Source organism: Aedes albopictus, chromosome 1, assembly GCF_035046485.1.
Source record: "Aedes albopictus strain Foshan chromosome 1, AalbF5, whole genome shotgun sequence".
NCBI classification, from domain to species: domain Eukaryota; kingdom Metazoa; phylum Arthropoda; class Insecta; order Diptera; family Culicidae; genus Aedes; species Aedes albopictus.
The window spans coordinates 241,492,315-241,517,627 of NC_085136.1; the positions used below are offsets into that span (position 1 = coordinate 241,492,315).

The 25,313-nt window shown below is 42.4% G+C and overlaps 1 protein-coding gene across 2 annotated transcripts in view; it reads left to right on the forward strand.

The window, feature by feature from the left end:
- LOC109419814 (DNA topoisomerase 1) overlaps positions 1–24,551 on the forward strand; it is a 30,681-nt gene extending 6,130 nt beyond the window's left edge. The window contains exons 2-8 of one of the 2 annotated variants that reach the window (XM_062846506.1): positions 11,513–11,808; positions 11,882–12,920; positions 13,057–13,142; positions 14,639–15,768; positions 15,836–16,086; positions 21,945–22,126; positions 22,200–24,551. In XM_062846506.1, the coding sequence (XP_062702490.1) occupies positions 11,513–11,808; positions 11,882–12,920; positions 13,057–13,142; positions 14,639–15,768; positions 15,836–16,086; positions 21,945–22,126; positions 22,200–22,302 (3,087 nt within the window). In that variant the 3' untranslated portion in view covers positions 22,303–24,551. Of the gene's footprint in view, positions 1–11,512; positions 11,809–11,881; positions 12,921–13,056; positions 13,143–13,438; positions 13,705–14,638; positions 15,769–15,835; positions 16,087–21,944; positions 22,127–22,199 lie in introns of those variants that run through there. The other variant, XM_062846507.1, reaches the window with a different exon arrangement.
- The last annotated feature ends 762 nt before the right edge of the window (positions 24,552–25,313 follow it).

Here is a 25,313-nt window from a genome sequence, read left to right on the forward strand (position 1 = left end):
CTGCTTTACCGATGATATACAGATGGCTCGTTTGTCAAAGTCTAGACGGCAGGACGTGCAAATGCGTAAATTTGTATTCAATTTGGGCATAACCAGTCTCTTTCAATTTATCTATGGTGCTTTCGGTGAGATATCGAAACTCTTTCGAACATTTTTTTTTCATCAACTGGTCTACAAGAGAGCGTTGAGTTGAAGACCTTTGAGAAAGCGACTATTCATGTTGTTCGTTAGATTATAATAAACAAAATCATTTATTAGTTTCAACTGACTAGTTTAGTGTTGTTTGCTTAGCTGAAGAAAAAAATTACTATAAAATTTTTAATATCCATAGCGGAAGTATTTTTTTTTGCTTTTTCGTGTGCATTGTCATGGTATGTATACAGACAAACAAACGTAACACTGACGAAATTTTCATTGACCACGCCTTTAACGATCATTTTGAATCTTGGTTGTGGCTTTCATAAGCAGAAGAGTGCCCATCGTTTTTCTTTACGTTTGACGTTTCACATTAGCGCCTTCTGATGACAATATTGCACAACGCAGTGTTTCGTGAAACATTTCCACCAGGTGGTGGTAGTGTGAACTGGGCGATGGATTTTCACGAAAATTGTTGTAGGCGTTTCGTCTGTTTGTCTGTGGTATGTACCTCTCATGCATTTGTTGTTGTTGAAGTTACTCGCATTCTTCCGATCATAAAGTCTGTTCTCTAAGAGGTATTTTTTTTTGCAGCTCAACTAGACGTATACGCGTATATATAAAACTTTTATTATGCAGCTTTCGTCTTAAAAATAAGTTTAATTCCATTTTTCTTATGATCAACAGCTTTTCAACACTATCAAGGGATTTTTTCACCAGTCACGTACAATAAAAAGTATGACACTCTCAACATTTTTGATCACAACACTGGATCACGTCTAAGTTTCAAATAGATATTATAGTAATTATGAATAAACAAACAAAAATATCATGAAAACAACTTGTTTTATTCAGGCGGTAGCCTGTACAATAAAATCAGCATCAAAATATAATTCTCGAAATAATTTACACAGAAAAAAAAATTTTTTTTGTACTAAATGTAAAAATTGTGAAATGTTTGAAATGTCATAACTTTTTTGTTTATCAGTTTACCATCACCAAAATTTTATGGTAGACAGCTGATATAATGGGCCATTTTCCCTAAAAAATTGACGTTGGTAAAAAGATAGGGTTTTGAGATATTTGAGTTTTTGTGACAAAGATCATAATTTTTTAAAGTAAAAAAAGAAATTTTTTACGGTGTATATTTTCTAAGGAATCATCATTTAGTTATCGAACTTTGCTGAAAAATTCATAACAATCGAACAATCCATTTTTGCTGTACAGCTTTTAGAATATTTTTGAACTATTTTCGCATACACCCTTTTGAAAAGTTAGTCGTGAGTGAATATGAAGGTTTGATATCGAAAAATGGCGATTTAGATGAAATTGAAAAACTGTGCAAAGTTTCAGATATTTTTGAAATGGTCGCTCAGGATCGACTGACATGACTCCGTGGAATCCCTCTATAATGCTCAGTCCGAAGCATTCATTTGCAGGTGTTGTTTCCCTCGGCTCGATGTAACAATTTTACAGGTGACGACTCCCTCGTGGTGTCATCCATTCATAAAACATGAATGAAGGTTCATAGGGTAGGACGGGGCAAGATGGCCACCCGGGGCAAGATGAGCACCCCTCCGTTTTACTACTTTTATGATGAATTTTGCCCAAGCAACTTCATAATCCGTTAGAATAATGTTCATCCTGTTTGTAAACCTGATAAAAGGTACTTCATAATGAACGAATTAAACAATATTGTCAAATAAGTCGATAGCATGGAATTTTAGCATTTTCTTATAAGAAATCATCAGAATGAAATAAGGTTTTTATGTCAGAATCAAATTTTTACCATAATTCTAGTTATCAGTCAACAAAAGCTTACTGCAAAGCATTTTAATTTACATTAGAAAATATTTTCTAAAAACAAACATTAAAATTTATTCAGTTTTAGTTATTTATCTATAGTGGGGCAAGATGAGCACCCCTGATGGTAATATAGAAAATATTTTGAAATTATTGTAATCCACTCAATAGTGCCGAACATAGGTTTTTCATTTCATTTCATTTATTTATTTCCCAATAAACTTAAGACAAAAGTCTTTTGTGTTTTAGATTTTTTTATGATACATGAAGTGCGTCGAATGCATGAAGTTGACAATTTCTGTAACTGGCTAATTATTTATCTAAGTTGCTCTAGAAATGCCCTCTTGAATTGTACAAACGAAGTCATGAACTGTAGATCAGTTGGCAAAGAGTTCCAATTGTAAATGCTTCTAACTAGAAAAAAGTTAGAATGGTGTGAAGTACGGCAAAGAGGCATTGAAAATTTAACCCCCCTTTGACTTCTCAAGCGAATGAGTTTGCTAAATAGATAGTTGGGACATTTTTTGTTTATTATTGGATGTAATAAGAGTATGGATCTTGCTCCTGGAAAATTATTGAATGAACAACCAATCAATGATCTGTGCAGGTGAGAAACTCTAGCATATCGATTCAAGTTATATACATATCTTACACAACAGTTGAGAGCTTTTTTCAGTTTGTTCAGAGCAATTGTGGATGCCTGGGTGGTAACAAAATCACAAAATAGGAAATGAGGATATATTAAACTTTTAAACAAATTCAACTTAGTGTCTTGTCGTAAGAAATCAGCATTATAACGCAGAGTACGCAGAACTGAATATATTTTTCCACATTGTTTTGAAATAAAACTATCCCATGATAGATTGCTTTCTAGGGTTACTCCTAAACTTACTACAGTATTTGAATACATAATCGGAACGTTATTCAAAACTATCTCGGGTCTGTCTTGATTTTGATTCTGGCGAGTAATATAACACGCTTGGGTTTTACGTGCATTGAGCATCAACGAGTTTTCCGTGGCCCATGAAGAAATCAAAGATAAACAATCATTTATTAAAGTTGCAGCATTCTCATTAGACAAATTAGAAACATCCACATATATTTGTACGTCGTCTGCAAATAAATGAATCTGGCATCCATTGAGTCTTAAAGGCAAATCATTTATATAAATAGAAAACAGTAGTGGTCCTAGTACAGATCCTTGTGGAACTCCTGATACTATTGGAAGAAACTCAGAGAAACTACCATTTATGAAAACAGTTTGCGTCCTTTCTGACAGATATGAGCGAATTAGGTGAACTGCATCGTAACTAAAGCCAAAATAATGTTCTAATTTTTTGCATAATTTATTGTGAGAGATAGTATCAAATGCTTTAGAAAAGTCAAGCAATAAAAGAACAACAGATCCTCCTTTATCTAGAACAATTCCTATGTCATCACACACTTTTATCATTGCTGTTTTGATGCTATGTCCTTTTCGATAACCCGATTGATACTGAGACAAGAGCTGATTTTCTGCCAAGTAAAGTGTTATTTGGTTTTTCAACAATTTCTCAAAAACCTTGGATAGTGCACTCAAAATACTGATAGGTCGCAGGTTTTCCAAAGAGCTCACTGTCGATTTCTTTTTTATTGGAATTATCTTGAAATGTTTCCATGCTTTCGGGTAAATTCCGCTCATGATTATACTATTAAAAATGTGTTTTAAAGGTTTCAAAACTAGTGGGAGTATCATCTTTATAAATTTCAGAGGAATTTCGTCGAGACCAACAGCGTTTGATTTAACATCATGAATTGCGTTAACTATATGACAATCTTCAAGTTCGTTAAACCTGAAAGATGATGTACATGCATGATTGTTCTCTTCTGGAGCAGATAGTGCATTCGTGCTAAAATTTCTGGAAAAATGACAGTTAACGTCATTTGGAGTTGCATCAACCAAAAAATTATCATTTCTCTTGGTAACATTCCGTAACCTCTGCAACTATTTGGTTGAGTAAATTTCTAAAAATAAGCAACCTAATAATCGTTTATTGTTTTTCGGGTCATTTTGTATAAAGTATTATAAAACCGCATTTTTTTTTCAATAATCGAAAAAAATAATGATAATTTTGGAACGTGATACCATAGCTATACACAAGGTTCACTATATCAATCAGTGTATGACCAATTTATTGTTAAAATATTGGGATTTTAATGAAGTGCTCTTCTTGCCCCGTAGGGGTGCTCGTCTTGCCCCGTAGCATGTTCGAACTGACCATAAAACATCTTTTTTGTTTAGTCAAATAAATCATCCTTATTGTGAATTTTTAACCCTCCCATGTTTATGGGTGATAGAAAACAAGATATAGAAGAGAACTACTGAGAGGTACTTTGAAAAATTGTGTTAACTTTCAATAAACTCAACGTGATCCTTAGGGTGCTCATCTTGCCCCGCCCTACCCTACAAGGATGTTTTCACTCAGTTCAAAACTCGATCAGTAACCACTCTTTCCCCACTCAATTAACACCCACAGCAAAGGGCCTGGCATCACCTATACGTTTGAAAACTGGCACAGTAACTCAAAATCTGAATGAATACTGAGTGATCTTGTACTTCTGTCATTTAAACAAGTGTTCATCATCGCATGTATTTGTTATGAACTGATAGAATTATCTCTGCCAATCGGTAGTTCATTATCACTTTCCGATCCGATTGCGCCTTTCATGTTTTGTGTCTTGATCGAATCAATTTCTATCGCAGTCTGATAATTTTCGGAAGTTCAATTTGCAGCTATTTGTCGACCGATTTTCAAAATAACCACATTATTCAACTGGAAATACACACTGTATCTCATAATTGATCAGACGAACGCCGATTTTTAATCAAAATTGTCAATTTTGAAATAATAATATAACTATGGTTTGCTTCGATGATTTCAACTCAAATTTTGACACGGTACAGTGCAGCTACGAATATGCTGAATTTGCTGAAGGAACCAAATGTTTTATTTTTTTAGCGGTATCCCTTAGTATTGCATAAAGTTAGTATTGCAGTAGTAACCGACAAATCGTTTCACTTATGTTTGCTTCTAGTCATCTTAAAACGATTTCAGTCAAGCAGAGCAACCATCTAACAGGAAGCGATTCCTTGCCATTTGAAAAAAAAAATGTGACTCAAATGACTAGCTGAGCACGAAGCACCAACATTCCGCCACACTGAAAAATTATCGGAAGTTGGGTCAATTTTTACCGAATGCTGGGCCACTGCTGGACCCACATCGGATAACGGTTGGGTCTATGTTGGGTTGGACGTCATCAATGATGAACAAAACTTTAAACCTACGAAACCAGAACATATGCTTGCTAGCTGGGGCAATTAAATGAGATGTGTTCCGGTCGTCAGTCGTCAGAGAACCCACTGCTGCTTGGGTTGGTGTAAATTTAATGATCAGAGGCCAGCCAATTACCCTGATTGTAAATGGAAAACGCTTGATTCGTTCGTGTGAAAAAGTGTACTAATTTATGATTTAGTATTTGGCTTCTGGGACGCATTCGGGATTCAAGTGGTTTCCAGGGACTTTTGGGGAAGGAAATGCTGCTGATATATTAGAGGACAAATGGTGGACTTGTATGAACATGCAGTGAAAATCTCTTATTTAAACGAACATTTTTCACGCCTTTTATTACATTTTTGGAAATCTAACTGGTTACACCTACACTAATGCAGAAATAGAGTGCTTTGGAAGAAACTGATTCGATCAAAATGAACGCACTCAGCAATCTTCTGCGAAAATTATCGCCAAGTGATTGAGCGCCGCAATGTTTACAACCGACTTCGATCAATGCGTGAGAGAATCACGGCCTTGCTGCCCGACTGTCCATTCGGTTGGTGCGGTTGAATGAACTTAAACTTAAACTTAAGCCATTAAACGTGTAAACTTGTTCATTTCCCGAGTGGCAGTGTATGTAGGCTGTACCCACACACCGATCGGAACGATTGTTTCAAACAGAGAGAAAATATCAGTTTCTCTCACTGATTCTCTCGGAACTCAACAACACTGGGTTCATGATTGAGTCATTTTATGTAAACATTGATCGGCGTCGCGTTCATTTCTCTCCAAAATTGAGAGGTGATGTAGGCACAGCAGCGCCACCATGACACATGCGAGCACAGTCCGAACCACACGTTATTTTCAAAATCACCGTTAAATCGTGCGATGATTCCGATTTGAGTAGTATGTCTGTTTGTCTGTGATGTAAACATCATGAAAATTAATCGAACTGTCAGTTGCACATTTTCATGAAATTCTTCCATTTAGCGCATAATTGTATGTTAACATGTTAGTTGGCGCACTAATTATGTCGTTTTCGTTTTTGCGGCGGTGCTACACCGCTTCGTGCTACACTTTTCGCTGAATAAACGAAAATTTTCGGTGCAGTTGCATTGGTGTGCGTGTATAAACACCAAAATATTGACAACTTTGCAAACGCTGATTGGTGGACACGGTGTGCACCAGCTACACTCCCGATTTTTTGAGTGCTACACTATCCTGCGTGGTGCAGAAAAAGTGCTGCACCGGTGTAGCACGGAAATCAAAAACGAACATTTTCGGTGCAAAAGTGCTACACCGGTGTAGCTCCACCGCAAAAACGAAAACGACATTAGTTTATGCAAATGGGGCACGTTCGGTGTAGTACTAGATTTGTAGTAATGAGCTGAGTTTTAGTATGGTGAGAAGGTCAATCCTCCGTTTCTGCAATGAAATGATGCAAAAAGCGTGGGTATTATGATTCCTTGCCAAATTTGATGCTGTTTGAGCAAAACTTTGGATAACTATGTTGTTTATGTTGCAAGAAATGGAGAAAAGAACTAGGGATGGCATTCACCATTTGCAAATGGTGAATGCCATCCCTGAAAAGAACAACACTGTTACCCAAAGTTTTGCTCAAACAGCATCAAATTAGGCAAGGAATCATAATACCCACGCTTTTTGCACCATTTCATTGCAGAAACGGAGAATTGACCTTCTCACCATACTAAAATTCAGCTCATCACTACAAATCTAGTACTTCACCGATCTGTCCTATTACGACAATGATAGTCAATGACTTCCTATTTGCTCGTAAATGCAGAAATTTTGATTTTCACTTTTTGTTCTGTTGGTTTGTTTACATCCATTTTGACAGATGAACTCCGGATCCGGAAAAAATCGGTAGAGCGAACCTCGCTTAATCGCTCTGTTTGGGTCGGATCTGGGGCGGATCCAGATCCGACTCGATTGAATAACTGAACGTTTTGACAGCAGTTAGGGCGGATCTAGGGCGAAACTAGGTTCGCTCTAGGAATAAACGAAAACGAACTTAGATTACAAATGATTCAACTTAAGACACATTCTCCAATTACGAATCACTTAAATTTGATAATTTTAGGACAAATAATGCGGAATGTTATTCGGCCGGTCGATTCTATGATAAATAAGCTATCCTTTGACGTATTTACTTATTGATGCAATGCATGAGTTGTATGGGTGCACCGAAAAAGTGCTTTCTCTGGGTGGAAATAGGTGATATTTTAATTGCTTATTTTCGATGGCAAAAACGTCATTTTAATAAATTACAAAATAGTTCAAATTAATATTACGTTTTGACTAGTTCAAATTTTGATTTCTTACCCTTGTAAATCGTATGAAAATTGCTGGTTATAACTTATAGTTTTATAAATGTCAATTTCTTGATTTTGCTTTGGCTGACCAAGCCATGTGGGAAATTACACTGTTGAAAATGCTTCGACATCCATGTGCAGAACAGAACATGTGCTCGATGAACAAATTGAGATTTGAAATTATGAAAAGAAATCCACGTACTCCGGTGAGAATCGAACGCACGACTCCCAATTCGCTAGACGGGCGCTTCTATTCCTTCAAGCTACGGAGTCACTCGACTATCTCCGTCGCCAGCAGGTCTAGAACTCACATTTTGCGAGTTTGTCGGGAGTGGGATTCAATCCCAGGTCCTCGGCGTGATAGTCAAGTCACAGAGAACAGACGTCTATCTTTGCTCTCTGCCTTGTGTAAACTTTGTAACGGTCATTTCAGAGTATGTGGTTATGCACCCTTTGGGTGGCGCCAGAATCCCATCACTTAAATTGATGTGTTGTCATTTTTGTTTCCAGTGCTCGCCGTTTTTTGGCCATTTGGCGCGCGTGTCGCTTTGTGGCCTAGTGTATTTTAACGATAAACGCTGCCATCGTGGAGTCAAATCGACTTTATATGTGGGGCAGGCCTCCGTTGGAGGCGTTCAGGTACACTTAAATCTTTCACACACGATTTCGATGTACTTTTGTTCAAGCTTAAGGACAAACGTCTTATAATCCCGGTTCTACAGTGCATCAAAACTTCAGACGCACAAATCTCAAGAAGCAAGCTTCAAACAACAATGCATTTTATTATTCTGTTCTTGCTCACTTGTAATAAGCTTAAAATAAGAAGCTCAAGTGCGCTGCTTTTGTTTGCGAAGAGATTTGTGCCCTCAAAATCGTGAGTAGGTGCCAAAGTCGGCCATTGTGGCGGCCATATTGGGATTCTAACAAGTCTGTCCTTAAACGTCTGTTCTCTGTGGTACCTCGGCGGCTGCAGCACAACAATCACGGAAATCTTCTCACGAGCGAGCGTGGCGTGGTCGAGAAGCAGCGGCAGCAGCAGCAGCACATCAATGGCGACATTGCAAGCACCGAAGGTGGCGTGGTAACAGATCTAAGAGTACGTGCGCTAGACAAAAGGCTTCCGGCCCTTAACCTCCATGAGATTGGGGAGGATGTTGGCCGTTTGAAAAACAACAAAGCCGCTTGAGCAGATAACTGGATTCATGGGTGAACGCGCTACAACAGAGCAGATGTTCACCATCTGCCAGGTGTTGCAGAAATGTCGCGAATACAACGTGCCCACACATCACTTGTCCATCGATTCAAATCGGCGTATGATACAATCGATCGAGACCAGCTATGGCAGATTATGCACGAGTACGGATTCTCGGATGAACTGATACGATTGATCAAGGCGACGTTGGATCGAGTGATGTGCGTAGCTCGAGTATCAGGGACACTCTTGAGTGCCTTCGAATCTCGCTGAGGGTTACGGCAAGATGATGTTCTTTCGTGCTTGCTGTTCAACATTGCTTTAGAGGGTGTAAAAGGAGAGCGGGGATAAACACGAGTGGGACGATTTTCACGAAGTCCGTTCAGCTGCTTGGTTTCGCCGATGATATTGATATTATTGCTCCTCAATTTGAGACGATGGTAAAAACGTACATCCGACTAAAGAGTGAAGCCAGGCGAATCGGATTAGTCATTAATGTGTCGAAGACAAAGTACATGATGGCAAAGGGCTCCAGGGAGGAATGACCGCGCCCGCCACCCCGAATTCATATCGACGGTGATGAAATCGAGGCGGTTGAAGAATTCGTATACTTGGGCTCACTGGTGACCGCCGACAACGACACCAGCAGAGAAATTCAGAAGCGCGTTGTGGCAGGAAATCGTTCTTACTTTGGACTCCGCAGAACTCTACGATCGAATAAAGTTCACCGTAACACGAAGTTAACCATCTACAAAACGCTGATTAGGCCGGTCGTCCTCTATGGGCACGAAACATGGACCCTACGTGCAGAGGACTAACGCGCCATTGGAGTTTTCGAACGGAAGGTGTTGCGTACCATCTACGGCGGAGTGCAGATGGAAGATGGGACTTGAAGAAGGCGAATGAACCACGAGCTGCATCAGCTGCTAAGAGAACCAACCATCGTCCATACCGCGAAAATCGGGAGGCTACGGTGGGCGGGTCACGTCATCAGGATGTCGGATAGCAACCCGACTAAAATGGTTCTCGAGAGTCATTCGACCGGTACAAGAAGACGTGGAGCGCAGCGAGCTAGGTGGGTCGACCAAGTGGAGGACGATCTGCGGACCCTACGCAGAGTGCGGAACTGGAGACAAACAGTGGAATGGAGGCGGCTACTATGTACAGCAGAGGCCACCCCGGCCTTAGCATGATCGGTAAGGTAAGTAAGGGCTTACCGGTGATCACCGTCAACGACTCTAGCAGAGAAATTCAGAGGCGCATTGTGGCAGGAAATCGTGCTTACTTTGGACTCCGCAGAACTCTACGATCGAATAAAGTTGATCCTACGTGCAGAGGACCAACGCGCCCTTGGATTTTTCGAACGGAAGGTGTTGCGTACCATCTACGGCGGTGGTGTGCAGATGGAAGACGGAACTTGGAGAGGTCGAATGAACCACGAACTGCATCAGCTGCTGAGAGAACCAACCATAGCAACCCGATTAAAATGGTTCTCGAGAACCATCATACCGGTACAAGAAGACGTGGTGCGCAGCGAGCTAGGTGGGTCGATCAAGTGGTGGACGATTCGCGGACCCTTCGCAGAGTGTGGAACTGGAGACGAGCAGCCATGGACCAAGTAGATTGGAGACGACTGTTACGTACAGCCGAGGCCACTCAGGCCATAGTCTGACCGGCATGATAAGTAAGCATTCCTGGAGCGATACACAGATGGAATTCTTGCAAGAATCCCCAGAAGGAATTCCTAGAGTAATTAACAGATAGAATTTCTAGACGAATTATGAGCTATTTACAGCTATTAAATGAAAAGCTACTGTTTTGGATGCCATCAAGGGTGGTTACATCAAATCCATTCATGGATGTTATATCTTGACTCGAGATTAATGTTATATCGAGTATTCGAGAGAAATGATCACATTAGGACCACATTAGGACGATCTCTACGATTTGATCGGTCGTTGAAGTCAGACCCAATAAATCAATTTTGACCACTGGCATAACTCACCGTGGTCTTATAGCGAAGAAGTGCAGAAGCGACCGGCACTGAAACGTTATTATTACGTGTGTACGTGGATTCGGTGGATTCGCGATCAAGCTCTGCTTTGCCTTTGCGTATACGACGAACGGACAGTGGGGGATGCAAAAACGAACAATTACCGTCCGTCCGTCCGTCAATATATCTAGTTGTTCCTAAACCTGATGATGATTGTTCATCATATAGGTACATTGGAAATGGAGAGAGAACATTGCTATGTCGAATGAACATTGATTTTGGTAATTTTGAAGTGACTTTCGCTGGAAGTTTATAGACAAACATACTAGTAGGTACTACCTGTATTAGAATCAAGAAAAAATAGGTCGTGAATCAATTTAAGCTGTGTTTATGCTCAAAGTACACTATTTACATATAAAATTAGTGTCCTTTTCTCCGTGGTAGCTTGATCAATGGTGCTTGAAAACTGGATTATAAATTAGTTCAGCTTCGCAAATTGTTTGCCCGATTTTGCAAAGATGAAGCTTTTTCTATCTAATGTAAAGATGATTGCTGTTCAAACATAATTATTATTATTATTTTTTAAACCATCATTGGGGCTCTAGTAAGCCTGTTGATGTAGATCAAATAAATAAATAGTTGGGTTGAAATAGTTCAATCTTAACTGTAAATACTAATCACTAGTTTCCCTACTTTTATAACACATCTGATTGATTTCCACCTCCTCAATCTTTCCCTTCTGCAGGATGACTCCGCCAAACAGGTGAACGGCAGTTCCTCAGACCGCCCGAATGGGGTGAGCAATGGCCACTCGGAGAGCGGCGGCGGCGGCGGTGGCTCCAGCGACGATCGCCGCAAGAGCCACAAAAGCTCCAGCAAGGATAAACACCGGGACAAGGACCGGGATCGGGATCGCGAGAAGGACAAGGAACGCTCCAAGGACAAGGATCGCGACCGGGACAAGGACAAGGAACGCTCCAAGGACAAGGATCGTGATCGCGACCGGGACAAGCACAAGAGCTCGTCGTCGTCCTCGTCGAAGTGAGTGGGCTTTCGGTTGCGCTAGCGGAAGATTTGTATAGGAGGATTATGACAATTGTATGATTCTTTTCAGGGACAAAGATCGCGACAAGGACAAGTCCAGCAGCAGTAGCAGCAAGGACAAGGACCGTGACCGGCACAGTAGCTCGCACAAGAGCTCAAAGAGCGATAAGGACCGCGAGAAGGACAAGGAACGGTCCAAGGGCAAAGACAAGGAGCGATCAAAGGACAAGGACAGAGAGCGGGACAAGGATAAGGAGCGTTCGAAGGACAAGGATCGTGATAAGGATCGCAAGGATCGCGATAAGGAGAAGTCTAGCAGCAGTAGTAGCAGCAAAGACAAGGATCGCGACAAGCACAAGAGTAGTTCTTCGTCGTCGTCTCGTGATAAGGACAAGGAGCGTGATAAGGAGAAGAGCAAGAGCAGTAGCAGTAGTAGCAAGGACAAGGACAAACATTCCAGCAGCAGTAGCAGCAAGGACAAAGATCGTAAGGACCGTGATCGAAGCGATAAGCATTCCTCATCCAAGGATAAGCATCGCGAGAAAAAGGAAGAGAAGGTCAAGGAAGAGAATGTTGAGGTGAAGGAAGAGAAACCAGAACTGAAGCAGGAAGAAACAAGCATGTTCAACGGCCTTGCTAGTAACGAGTCATCTCAGGATGTTGCCGAGATAAAGCAAGAGGATCCTCTCAGCATTTCCCAAGCCAGCTCTTGCGATTACTCGATGTCTCAGTTCCGTGCCGATGAGTCACAGTTCGTCATCAAGGAGGAAGCTCCTGATCCAGAGCGCAATGCCGAGGAGGACGAAGAACAGGAGGAAGCTGAGGAGCCAACTCAGATGGATGTCAAGCAGGAATCGGATTCAGAGGATGATGTTCCCCTATCCAAGCGCAAGAAGAAGGACGACGATGAGGACTTCGATGGCGGCAACAAGAAAAAGAAAATAAAGACCGAGAAGAAGGATAAAAAGGACAAGAAGAAGAAGCGAGCCTACGAGTCTGAAGCGGAAGAATTCGATGAAGAAGAGGACGAAGATTACGGTGCTGCCAAGAAGAAGAAAAAACAAGCGAAGCAAGTCAAAAAGGAAGTTAAGAAGGAGACAAAGACCAAGGTGAATGAACTGAGTGTTTTGCTTCTTGATTTTGTTTTGGGGATTCACTCTGGTGAATCACCATGTTCACATTCTACCTGATGCACCCGTATGCTGATTAGCGTTCTTTTCGTTTTGTTTTTTCGTTCGTCAACAGGTCAAAACCGAAGTGAAACAGGAGACTGCCAGTCCCACTAAAGGTCGCAAGAAGAAACAGGAAGAGGAGGAAGAAGTTTGGAAATGGTACGTATGATATTATAAATTTGATGGTGTAAATCCAAAGAGCAGAATTTTCATGCGCTCAGTGCGGACAAACCTATGCACAAGTGTGTTATTTACAACACAGGTTTAACAATCTAGTCAAATTGCGCTAAATTTGAGTAAGATTTCATATGCGTGTACCTAGTTTGCGTTTCGTTGATTTAGTTCCAGTGCTCACCACAATGTACAGCATGGCGCTGTAAAACTCCTGAAATTAAACTGACAGCATATTTTTGACGTTTTGAAACGTCATGTGGTTTGCTGGTGCTGCATGCATGCAATCTCTTCGATTTTCGTGTTTTGCTTTCAGCCGTATCGAATGATATTCAAGAAATTCCAGCCAAAATTGAGCATTATTATGTTACGTAACCGGTGAAAGTGAACTTATTTTAATGTGGACTGCCGTTCACATCACATGGAACAGCGTGTGCTGCCGAAAACCGGCCGCACTAGGCTGGTTTCGAATCGCTGTGATCGGGCGAAATAGTTCACGCTCTGCAGTGGCTGCTTCTTCCTCGGTTGGGGTGTTGCGCACTCTGAAAAGGTTAATACGATCCGGCGTGTTGGAATAGAGTGGCCCGAGCTAGTATGAAGACATCACTAGTCCTGAATTGTTGTATACGGATGGCAAATATGCTGTTGTAGAGTTTCCATTACACCTGAATTGCACCCAATTCTTAAATCAGAGCACTCCTAAGGACCTCATATGGCGCTTATATGGCATCGAAATGCTCAACGTATTGACTTCGGTTCCATATCTCAATGAGACTGAAGCATTACATTTTCTTTAACTTCATTTGGTCAATTTTTTTTTCATGAAAAACTTAGATCATTTGTGCAAAAGGATGCCGAGTTCTGATAGAGTTCAAAACTTTAAGCGGTAGGGTAGAAGCTTCAGTTTTGGCCAGTCCGGAGTTTTGGCCATAGTGCGATATTGAGCCTGTTGCGATCTAAATCGGCGTAAATTTATTTTTTACTAGTGAATCTTAATATTATATGATGATTACAGCTGTGAAAACCACACATTTTGATTAAAAACTGGAAGAAAAAAATATATTTCCTTAAAAAATCTGCTCCCATATATCTATTTTGGCCAGGGTGCTTCTAATTTGGCCACTCCCATAAGAAATACACGTGATTGGCCAAAATAGAAACCAAACTTAAGAATATGGCCAAAACTGCGGCAGAGCTTCTATTTTGGCCAGTGCCACTTTTAATACAAAAATCAAGTATTGGCATGATTTCTGAATTTTTCCTTCAAAATATATATTGAAACCTTTCTTTTGACGCATTGGTTGTTTTCATAGAATTATTGGTTATTTTTATAAAAATGATTTCCCTTAGACTAGCCAAAACCGGTGCCCGTACCCTATTTCTTTATATGTACTGTTTTAAGCTTCTGGTTTCGGAATCTTATGCATTCTAGGACAGCTGAATGATTAAATCACTTACCGACTGCTTCAATTTCCCTATTCCAGGTGGGAGGAGGAAAAGCGCGAAGATGGCGTCAAGTGGAACACCCTGGAACACAAGGGTCCGGTTTTCGCACCACCGTACGATCCGCTGCCGGAAAAAGTCAAGTTCGAGTACGACGGCAAGGTGATCAAGCTATCACAGGATGCGGAGGAGATTGCCGGTTTCTACGCCCGAATGTTGGAGCACGAATACACATCGAAGGACTCCTTCAACGAAAACTTCTTCAAAGATTGGCGCAAATCGATGACCTCGTCGGAACGCGAGAAGATCAAGGATCTCAAAAAGTGTAACTTCCGCTACATGCACAAACACTTTGCCGAAATTTCCGAAGCCAATCGGAACCGCACCAAGGAACAGAAGTTGGCCCTCAAGGAGGAGAACGAAGCCCTGATGAAGGAATACGGAACATGTATCATCGACGGGCACAAGGAGAAGATCGGAAACTTCCGTATTGAACCTCCGGGTTTGTTCCGTGGTCGTGGTGAGCATCCGAAAATGGGCATGGTCAAGCGACGCGTCTTGCCCGAGGATGTGATCATCAATTGCGGTAAGGATAGCACTTGGCCTAAAGCTCCAGAAGGACACCGCTGGAAGGAAGTTCGTCACGATAACTCCGTATCGTGGTTAGCTTCCTGGACCGAAAACGTCCAAGGTCAGGTGAAGTACGTCATGTTGAATCCCAGCTCGAAGCTGAAGGGCGAAAAGGATTGGCAGAAGTACGAAACGGCCCGGCGGCTGTTGAAGCACATCGACAAAATTCGGGACACCTACCGCGACGAGTGGAAGAGCAAAGAGATGCGGATACGGCAACGTGCCGTGGCCCTCTACTTCATCGATAAGCTCGCGCTGAGAGCGGGTAACGAAAAGGACGAAGACCAAGCCGATACCGTCGGTTGCTGTTCGCTCCGCGTCGAGCACATTGATCTGCACAAGGAACTCAACGGCAAGGAGAACGTAGTTGTGTTCGACTTCCTCGGTAAGGATTCCATCCGGTACTACAACGAGGTAGAGGTCGAAAAGCGTGTGTTCAAAAACCTGGAGCTGTTCAAGGAGAACAAGAAACCCGGTGACGATCTGTTCGATCGGTTAAACACCTCCGTACTGAACGAGCACTTGCGTGAACTTATGGAAGGTGAGTCGTCTACATTAGCAAGTAATATCACACTTATCTAATTCAATTATTCACCCCCCATTGTCAGGCCTCACCGCCAAGGTGTTCCGTACGTTCAACGCATCGTTCACGCTGCAGAACCAGCTGCGCGAGCTTACCGATCCGGACATGACCGTCCCGGAGAAGCTGCTGGCGTACAACCGAGCCAATCGGGCCGTGGCCATCCTGTGTAACCATCAACGGGCCGTTCCGAAGACGCACGAAAAGAGCATGTCCAACCTGAAGGAGAAGATCCGGGCGAAACAGGATGCGGTGGAAACGTGCGAGCGGGAGCTGAAGGTGAGTTATTTCTCAATATTGAACAACGTATGAAACAGGAAACCTTTTCCAACCGCGGGCTCGGATCCAACCCAGTAGACCGACGTCACGACAACAACCGTATTTCACCGTTTGCTCTAAATCAACACAAACCAAACCGGACATTCGGAAAAACCCGCATGAGCGAAACGATGTAGATACTTCCCCGATTATTAACCAAACTATCTACCCTCGGGGTCAACCTATGGGTCCACCTTCCTTTGATGGAACTATCCCCCACGCGCTGTCATTCGACCATGGAGGCCAATCTAACAATCCTACGGAAGCCTTTTATGCCGCGCATTTCGAAGCACTCCTTGTCAGCCCTAGTCCCCAGCTGTTATACAAAAGGAGGGCTCAAGGACTAGGATCATGACGCGAAAAATTCACTCCTACATCTCTGAAGACTGCTCTATAGGAGCCCTCTTACCTCTTGTCTTGGCCATCACGATCCTGTAGGCATCACTTCGCAGATTCGCATTGGCACACTGACAGAGACCGGCAAAGCAGGCCTTTTTGCTTGCAATTATCTCAGTCTACAGTGCGACTTTAGCAGCGGCAAACACCACCCGCCGTTTGTTTCGTTCTTCCTCAGTTCGTTCTCGTTGCATCCGCCGCCTAGCTTTTATCGCCGCATCGCCTACACAGCTCGCTCTTGTCACGGCCATTGCAGTCCATGACTTGTGTCCTAGTTCCATATACCTGAAGCAAACCTCCGGAGGCTCGGGCAAGGTCAGTTGGCATACTGACCAGCCCACCTTCATTTTTCATTTATTTTGTTCAACATCAAATTCATGATAACACTGAATCAATAATTTGCCGCCATAATACTCGATTTGCAGCTGCAGCTCTCCAACGTCGGTCCGCCCAACGCTCGCCAGATCACGCTCTACCTGGTCCGCCCATCGTGCTCTCTGCGCTCCACGCCTTCTTGTACCAACCAGATGGTAAGCAAACACCAACTTTGCGGGGTTGTTGTCCGGCATTATTGCAACATGCCCTACCCACCGTATCCGTCCAGCTTTAGCCACGTTCAGGATGCTCAGGGTTCACCGTTGAGTGCAGCGAGCTTGTGATTCATTCTTCTCCGCCAAACACCGTTCGCACGCCGCCAAAGATCGTTCTTAGCACGCTTCGCTCGAAAACTCCGAGTACATTTGGTACGGGGGTGAATCGTTTTTGATCGCAGTTTCTTCTGGAGCCCGTAGTAGGCACGACTTCCACTGATGATGCGCCTTCGTATTTTACGGCTCACGTTATTGTCAGCCGTTAGCAAGGAACCGAGGTAGACGAATTCTTCTACCACCTCGAAAATATCCCCGTCTATCATAAAGTGCCCCACACAATGCATACGTTTGCGTGTGCGTGACAGTAGTTTGACACATTTCCTATGGGAAAACTGTCAAAAAAACGCAAACCTCGACGGAACGGACGCTATGTGTTCCAGGCTTAACATCGCTGCCAAGGTTTGTCCTGTCTCGCTCAGCCCTACCTACCAGCATGTACTTTCTCTTAGCCGCATTCACCACCAGTACGACCTTTGCTGCTTCACGTTTCAGGGTGGTTGTACGCAGTTCTGCCACCGTTCCAAATGTTCTAGCAATAATATCCATATCATCCGCAAAACAGACAAATTGGCCAGATTTTGTGAAGATCGTAGGTGAGTCCATCACCTTGTCGCAGTCCCCGGCGAGATTCGAATGAACGGGATAGTTCATCCGAAACTCTTATGTAGTTTTGTACACCATCCATCGTTGCTTCAATCAGTCGAGTCAGCTTCCCCGATTCTTCATAGCTTCCACGATTCTTCATAGCAGGTGATGCTTTAGGACGTTGGGTATTCACGGCATTTCTGGAGGATTTGCCGTACAGTGTAGATCTGATCCGTTGTCGACCGACCGTCGATGAAGCCAGCTTGATAACTTCCCACGAACTCATTCGTTTTAGGTGACTGACGGCGGAAGATGATCTGGGATAGCACTTTGTAGGCAGCATTCAAAATAGTGATCGCTCTGAAGTTCTCACAGAAGTGCAGACAGATGCCCAACTTTTCTGGGCCCATCTTGATGGGTTCAGCTGCAATACCTACCATCCTTACCATCAACTGCTTTGTTGGTTTTGAGCTGATGGATGGCAATCTTAACCCTCAGCGTGGGAGTTGGTTCATTTCCGTCCTTCGTTGCATTTGGCATCGTCGTTTCCTCCGTTGACGTGGGCTCCCGTGCCTACGTTCTCCACGCCGTTCAGGTGCTGATCGAAGCGCTGCTTCCACCTTTCGATCACCTCACGTCCGTCCGTCAAGAGACCTCCGTTCTTATCCCTGCACATTTCGGCTTAGGGTACGAAGCCGTTGCGGAATGCGTTGAGCTTCTGGTAGAACTTCCGTGTTTCTTGGGAACGGCACAGCAGTTCCATTTCTTCGCATTTCGCTTCTTCCAGGCCTCTTTCTCCCGAAAGAGGCGGATCTGCTGTTTCCGCTTCTGTTTGTAACGTTCCACGCTCTGTCGGGTCCCTTGCTGCAGCATTACCGCCCGAGCTGCGTTTTTCTCCTCCAAAACCGTTCTGCAGTGCACTCTTCGTCGAACCATTCGTTCCGTCGATTCCGTTCCGCGTACCCAATGGTGCTCTCGGCTGCGTCGTTGATGGCTGCTTTCACTGTACTCCAGCAGTCCTCTAGAGGGGCCTCATCGAACTCACCCTCGTCTGGCAACGCGGCTTCGAGATTGTGCGTGTATGCTGAGTCGACATCGGGTTATTTCGGTCATGCTACTTTTCCCCGAATGTCGGTTCCCCGAATGTCGTTTCCCCGAACGCCGATTCCCCCAATGCCTTGTCTCCGAATGGTACTTTTCCCCGAATGACCCATTGCCCCGAATCTCACTCTTCTTTATTTTATAGGCCGTTCTTTCAAGTTTTATTGCTCATCAGACCTGCTGAAACCCTGCTGAATGAAGAATGGTAGTATGACTCCTTCTTTCCATTGCTGCTCGTATTTTCTAGAACCATAATGATTCCAACGACCTGTCTAAATATGGTAGGTTATCTTTTTTTGAATAACCTAGTTCCTAGGACACCAACATTTTGTGGCAAGTGATCATTTCGAACAAGAAAGTAATATATAGTCTTTTCGGGGGAAACGGGCCATTCGGGGAACTGACTTTCGAGGAAACGGGCCATTCGGGGAACTGGCGTTCGGGGAAAAGTAGCACAATCGGTTATTTCAGTCGCTCTAGGTTGTACCATGGCGGTCGCCGGTACCGTACATTGTTGATGACGGAGGGAGAGTTTTGGGCGCACCTTGACCATCACCAGATAGTGGTCGGAGTCGATGTTGGCGCCACGATAGGTCCTGACGTCGATAATGTCGGAGAAGTGCCGTCCGTCAATCAGAACATGGTCGATTTGAGATTCCGTCTGCTTTGGTGATCTCCAGGTGTAATGATAAGGGACGCTGTGTTGGAAAAAGGTGCTACGTATGGCCATATTTTTGGAGGCGGCGAAATCAATGAGTCGTAGGCCGTTTTCGTTGGTCAGCTGGTGGGCGCTTAACTTCCCAATCGTCGGTCTAAATTCCTCCTCCTGGCCTACCTGAGCGTTTAAATCTCCTATGATGATCTTGACGTCTATTATGCTGCAGTTCAAGAATCGGCCCTTAATCCTCAACCTGCACATTCTTTCCTCGATCGGCCACCAACCGATCACGCGCCTCTGCATATCATCCATCACGATAAAAGCTGTTCCCAGCTTGCGTGTGTTGCCGCAGCTCCTGGTAGATGATATGATTACCTCTAAACGTTCGCAACTTGGATCCTGTCCAACACACCTCCTGCAGCGCTACTATGCCGAACCCGCGGTCCTTCAGTAGATCGGTGAGTATGCGGGTGCTCCCAATGCAGTTGAGAGATCGGCAGTTCCACGTACCGAGCTTCCAATCGCAAGTCCCTTTTGTTCGCTGGGGTCGTTGCCGTTGGTCTCGGTTCGTATTATTCTGTTGCTGATTTTCCTTTACAATGTTTTTTTTTACGGCTGGCTCGTAGGGCCTGACACCAACCCCCTACTTTCCGGAGGACCATAGCGCACAGTTCAGATTAGAGTTCTTCCCTGGCACTCGGAGGTTGGTCAACCGCCCCTAACATGGGGCTCTAACAGCTGCTCCTGGAGAACAGACGCTCAGGTTTACAGAATGCTCAGCTGTGCTCAGATTCAATCGTATATCATGATCTAAAACTATCGCCACCAGTGCATAGTGTGTCGGTGAGTAGTTGAGGCATGCAAATCGGTTTCACTTCTGATACACACCCGTTTTCACACTTCGCGTGCACATCATTTTTAGTAAAACTCTACCGGTGGTTGGTAGTAATACATACTGCATATCGTAAACACAGCACATAGAGAGGCAAATAAATGTCAACATCGTTCAAATGATCGTTTTCGATAGTCCGTAATATCTTTATCGTTGAAAATGAATTCCACAAGACTTGCTCTTTTTCTTGACGTAACGTCTCCTCAATTAGGGCAAAATCCACTTCTCAGCTTAGTGTTATATGAACACTTCTACCTACAGTTATTCACTGAGAGCGTCCTCTGCAAATGACGATTCTTCATGTTCCAGAAAATTACTGTTTATATGGATATGTAGTTCGAAAGACGTTTCCTCCCATTGCGAAGGAGATGAAGGCCAAATGTCACAGGTAAGCTGGACTTACCTAAGAAATCCCGAAGAAACCTCGTAATAAATCCCGAATAAGCTAAGGAAATCCCGGAAGAAACTTGTTGTGGGTTGCGTGCTGACTTCTTGACAGCTGAATGTGTAATGAATTGTATTCGCTTCTTAGTCTACTTGATTAACACTAAACGACCACAGGAAGAGATGAATTCCTGATTGTACTCGAGGAGGGATTGGGAGGAATTTCTGAAGAATCTCCTGCAATAATCCCTAAAAATGTTCCTGGAGGAACTCCTGAACGAACTCGTGGGAGGAGTTCCTGGAGGAATCCCTGAAGAGTTTCTATAGGAGTTCCTGATGGAAATCCTGGATTTCTCTGGAAAAAAAATCTGAAGATATTCCATGAGAATTCCCTTCATTATTTTTTGTAGAATACCCTGAAAGAATTTTTGAAGGAATCACTTGTAAATCTTGTAAAATCCTTGAAAGAATTCCAAGAGAAATCCCTGAAGGAGTTGCTAGAGTGATCTTTGAATGAATTCAGGAAGAAATCTCTTGAGCAATTTCAAGAGGAATTCCCGAAGAATCTCTCGAAGGATCCTTCTGAAGGAGTTCCTGAGAAAATCTCTCCAGCAATTACAAGAGAAATTCCTCTAGCAACTTCAGGAGAACTGGAAAACATCCTGAAGAAATTCCTGGAACACTTCCTGGTGAATTCTTGAAATCAGGAATTTAAAAAGAAATTCTTCAAGGAACAAACAAAGAATACAGGAGAAATCTCTGAAGGAATTCCTGGAGGAATCCCTGGCGAAATTCTTAGAGGAGTCGTTTATGGATGTCTTGAAGCGATCCACGAAAAATATCTGAAGGGGTTCTTGGAGGAATCCACAAAGAATTCCTAGAAAAAAATCATTGACAAATAACTGAAGGAACTCCTGGAGGAATCCCTAAAAAAAATCTGGAGGAATTTGAGGAAAAAATCCAGGAGGAACCTCTGAAGCAACTATTAGAGAAATCCTCAAAATAATTTCCAATAATTAGCAACGATTGCTGGGGTTCTCCGTTATGATGGGGGTTGGGTTTTTTCACGCATTGATGGGCATCGCAGATTAAATACATATTTATATGAAAAAATGAACTGATTTCCACATTTATTTTTTTTTTATTTCCACAGGACCTCAAGAAGAGCAACGTTCGCGACAAGGTCGCCAAAGACAAGAAGCAGAAACAGCTTGAGCGCCTCCGAGAGCAGCTGAAGAAGCTCGAACTGCAAGAGACTGACAAGGACGAGAACAAGACAATTGCCCTGGGCACGTCCAAGCTGAACTATCTCGATCCCCGTATTTCCGTGGCATGGTAAGTGTTTCGCCGCACGCAGCTCCCTTTCGTAGCTTTTCTGAAATTCGATTTCCTCCAATTTCCTCAACAGGTGCAAAAAGTTCGACGTCCCAATCGAGAAGATCTTCAACAAAACGCAACGGGACAAGTTCCGGTGGGCCATCGACATGGCCGATGAGAACTACGTATTTTAAGCTGGTAAACGGATCCGAATCCGGTATCCCCCAACTGTGAGATATCGTGTGGGGTTCCCTCCCCGAATGTCCATAAGATAGTGCGTGTGTGTATCGATAAGGTATACCCCTTCTCGTAAAATTAGGGCAACTTTAATTATTCTAATAACTACCCAAAATGTTTCGTTTTTAGAATCATATAAAATTATTTTTTTTAGTAAAACAATTGTTAGTTTCATACACCCATTATTGTCTTGGTTTTGGTGTCCATTCCTCCATGGGTGTGATAAGACAGGGCAACCGTACATACATGCAACCATCAACGCACACAGCTTTACGAAATTGCCACAGTTTTGAGTACAGGAGAAAGGGTGCTCCGGAGTAAATTCAGTTTGTAAAAAATGGATGTATTTATTTTAGATGAGTAATAATATAAAGTCTTATATAACACCCCTAATAAGTGGTCGTTCCTTTTTCGGTCGATCGTTTTTTTAATCATTTTTCCAAATTGTGCCGTGAGTTAGTCCCTTCCCGAGAATCTTTGACACGCCTGTTTCCCAAAATTAAGAATGGGATTTTCTCCAGATTCCAGATTCATCATTTTATAAATTTTATATCGAGAGTGTACCTACTAGATCAATCAGCACGAAAGCTGGATCTAGTTACATCCTGGTACAAGAATTTGATGGAACCGTTTTCAAACAGGTGTAGCAATAACAATATTGCACGATAAGAGCCAGTCAGCAATGGAGGAATGCATAAGAATTGGTGAGCTCGTTTCATTTTATTTTATTTAATTTTTCATTCTTGTACTTCGCATTCGTTTCTGTCTTTAGCAAAATTTCGAATATTTCGTTTCTAAAGCGATGGTATTCTCTGGAGGACTCTATTCTGGCATTACAGTTCTAAAAGATATATATTTTTATGAATATTAAAACATGCATTTTCTCAATTAGGAGGAAATGGAGTATATTTTGTTGTTTTTATGAGAATTCCGACGGAAGAAAACTTTTCCAATTCATCACCTTGCGTCTTTTTGTTCCGAGATAGGAACAGAGATCGGGGCATAACGCTACCATTCATGACCTTTATCACAAGCAACTTTCGAGTGGGTGTGATGATGGACCATGGTATATCGATACCTGCTTACAAACGCATACATCAATCAACAAACAAACTCTAAACAGTTGAAAATTATTTATTTTTTGAGAACGAAAAGTGAGAGCATCATTTAGTTTAAAATTCCCTTCTCTTCCCTGCGTGTGCACTAAGTACGTATCTACTACCTACTTGTATGTTTGTTTGATCCGTTTTCCTTTTTAGATTGTAAGTAGTAGCAAAATTACACATTACCATGTGCGCATATGATTGATGCAGCAACAATACATTGGAATTTGAACCGTACAGCAGAGTGTGATTTGATGAGAGCCAGGAAAAGCTCTTTTTTTACGTTTGCTAGGGAATAGTTTAGAAAGAAGGCCCCCCAAGAGAGTGATTTTCTTTGGAGGTATGATTTAATCAAATTAGTGCCCAAAAACTGAAGCCGAAAAAATAAGACATACAGTGTAAACTGAGTGGCAATGGAATGGAAGTCAACTTGCGATACAAAAGTTCATATTTACAAACCAGAAAAAAAACATATATTCGTAGTCCTTAATAGGTATTATTGAAATAACTAATTAATCAAGTAAATACACAACCCCACACAAAAATAAAAACCAACAATTCCATGGAAGAAGGAAAATCATTTCCGTAGTTCTTACCCCGTACCATTGGTAAACGCAAAACCTTGCTAAGAAAAGGGAAACAACTCCGCAGCAACAAAAAAGTGCAGTAAAAACGACTAGATTTAAGATAAAAGAGGTTTTTAGCGATAAGAAACAGAAAAGTGAAACTCCTTATCTAAGCTACACAAGTCGAAACATTGACAAACACGAATGTTGAGAAGCAGAACATCGCGATGGAGAAGATGTGAAAGTATAGTGATAGCAGAATTCTGAGACGACGACAAGGATCCATTTGTATCGAAGCACTGGAACTCTCTTTATGAAAGAGATCAGGAGGATCGTTTCTGCGACGATAAAAACACAAACAGACAACACAAACACACACACGACCATAGACTTAACCTTGCAAAAAACACTTGTACACTCACACACACGTATTGAACTATTTGAAATAAGTTTAATATCTGGTAGGTTCAACAATCAAGAAATCTGAAAAGAATAAATGCAAAAAAAAACACTAAAATAAAATACTATAAAAATTGAGACGATGGGAATGTCATCAATTGAATACCTATGAATTCTTCGAAATCATTTCTTTAAATTTGTCAGCTGTTACTGATCTGTAAACTTGAGCGTCTGTTCTTCAAGAAGAGCGACTCACAGTCAACATTGGCGAAGCAAAGCAGTTGTTAGTAAGCTCTAGAATTTGTAACCAGAGCTTTTCATGACTATTGAGGACATAAATTATTACGTTTGAATATTTATTATCTATTTTTTTTTATTCCTGTTCGGGTCCGTCACTGCAACCAGTTATTAGAACGATTGTGTTATTGCCCGTATCCTTAATGTAGTAAAATTCGCATTACTCCATTGCCATTGAAGAGCAATGAAGTATCGAATTTGGTATAGTTATTGTTTTGTTTTATTAGGAGCTGCAGAAGCGTTCAAGTTTGATAACGAAGACGACAGGAACTCCAGGGAAAAAACTTTGAAGAAATTCCTGGAGGAACTGCAGAAGGAATCTGAAGAAAATCCTGGACTAATCTTTGCAAGAACTGTTGTACGGAACCCTGAAGAAACTTCTGCAGGGATCCCTGGGGGTTCAAGAATCTCTCTAAAGCCTGGAATACATAGCGTCCGTTCCGTCGAGGTTTGCGTTTTTTTTTTTGACAGTTTTCCCATGGGAAATGTGTCAAACTACTGTCACGCACACGCAAACGTATGCATTGTGTGGGGCACTTAAGAGAGATCAATGCAAAAATTCTGAAGAAATCTCTGATTGGAATTTTACAGGAATTCCAGAGG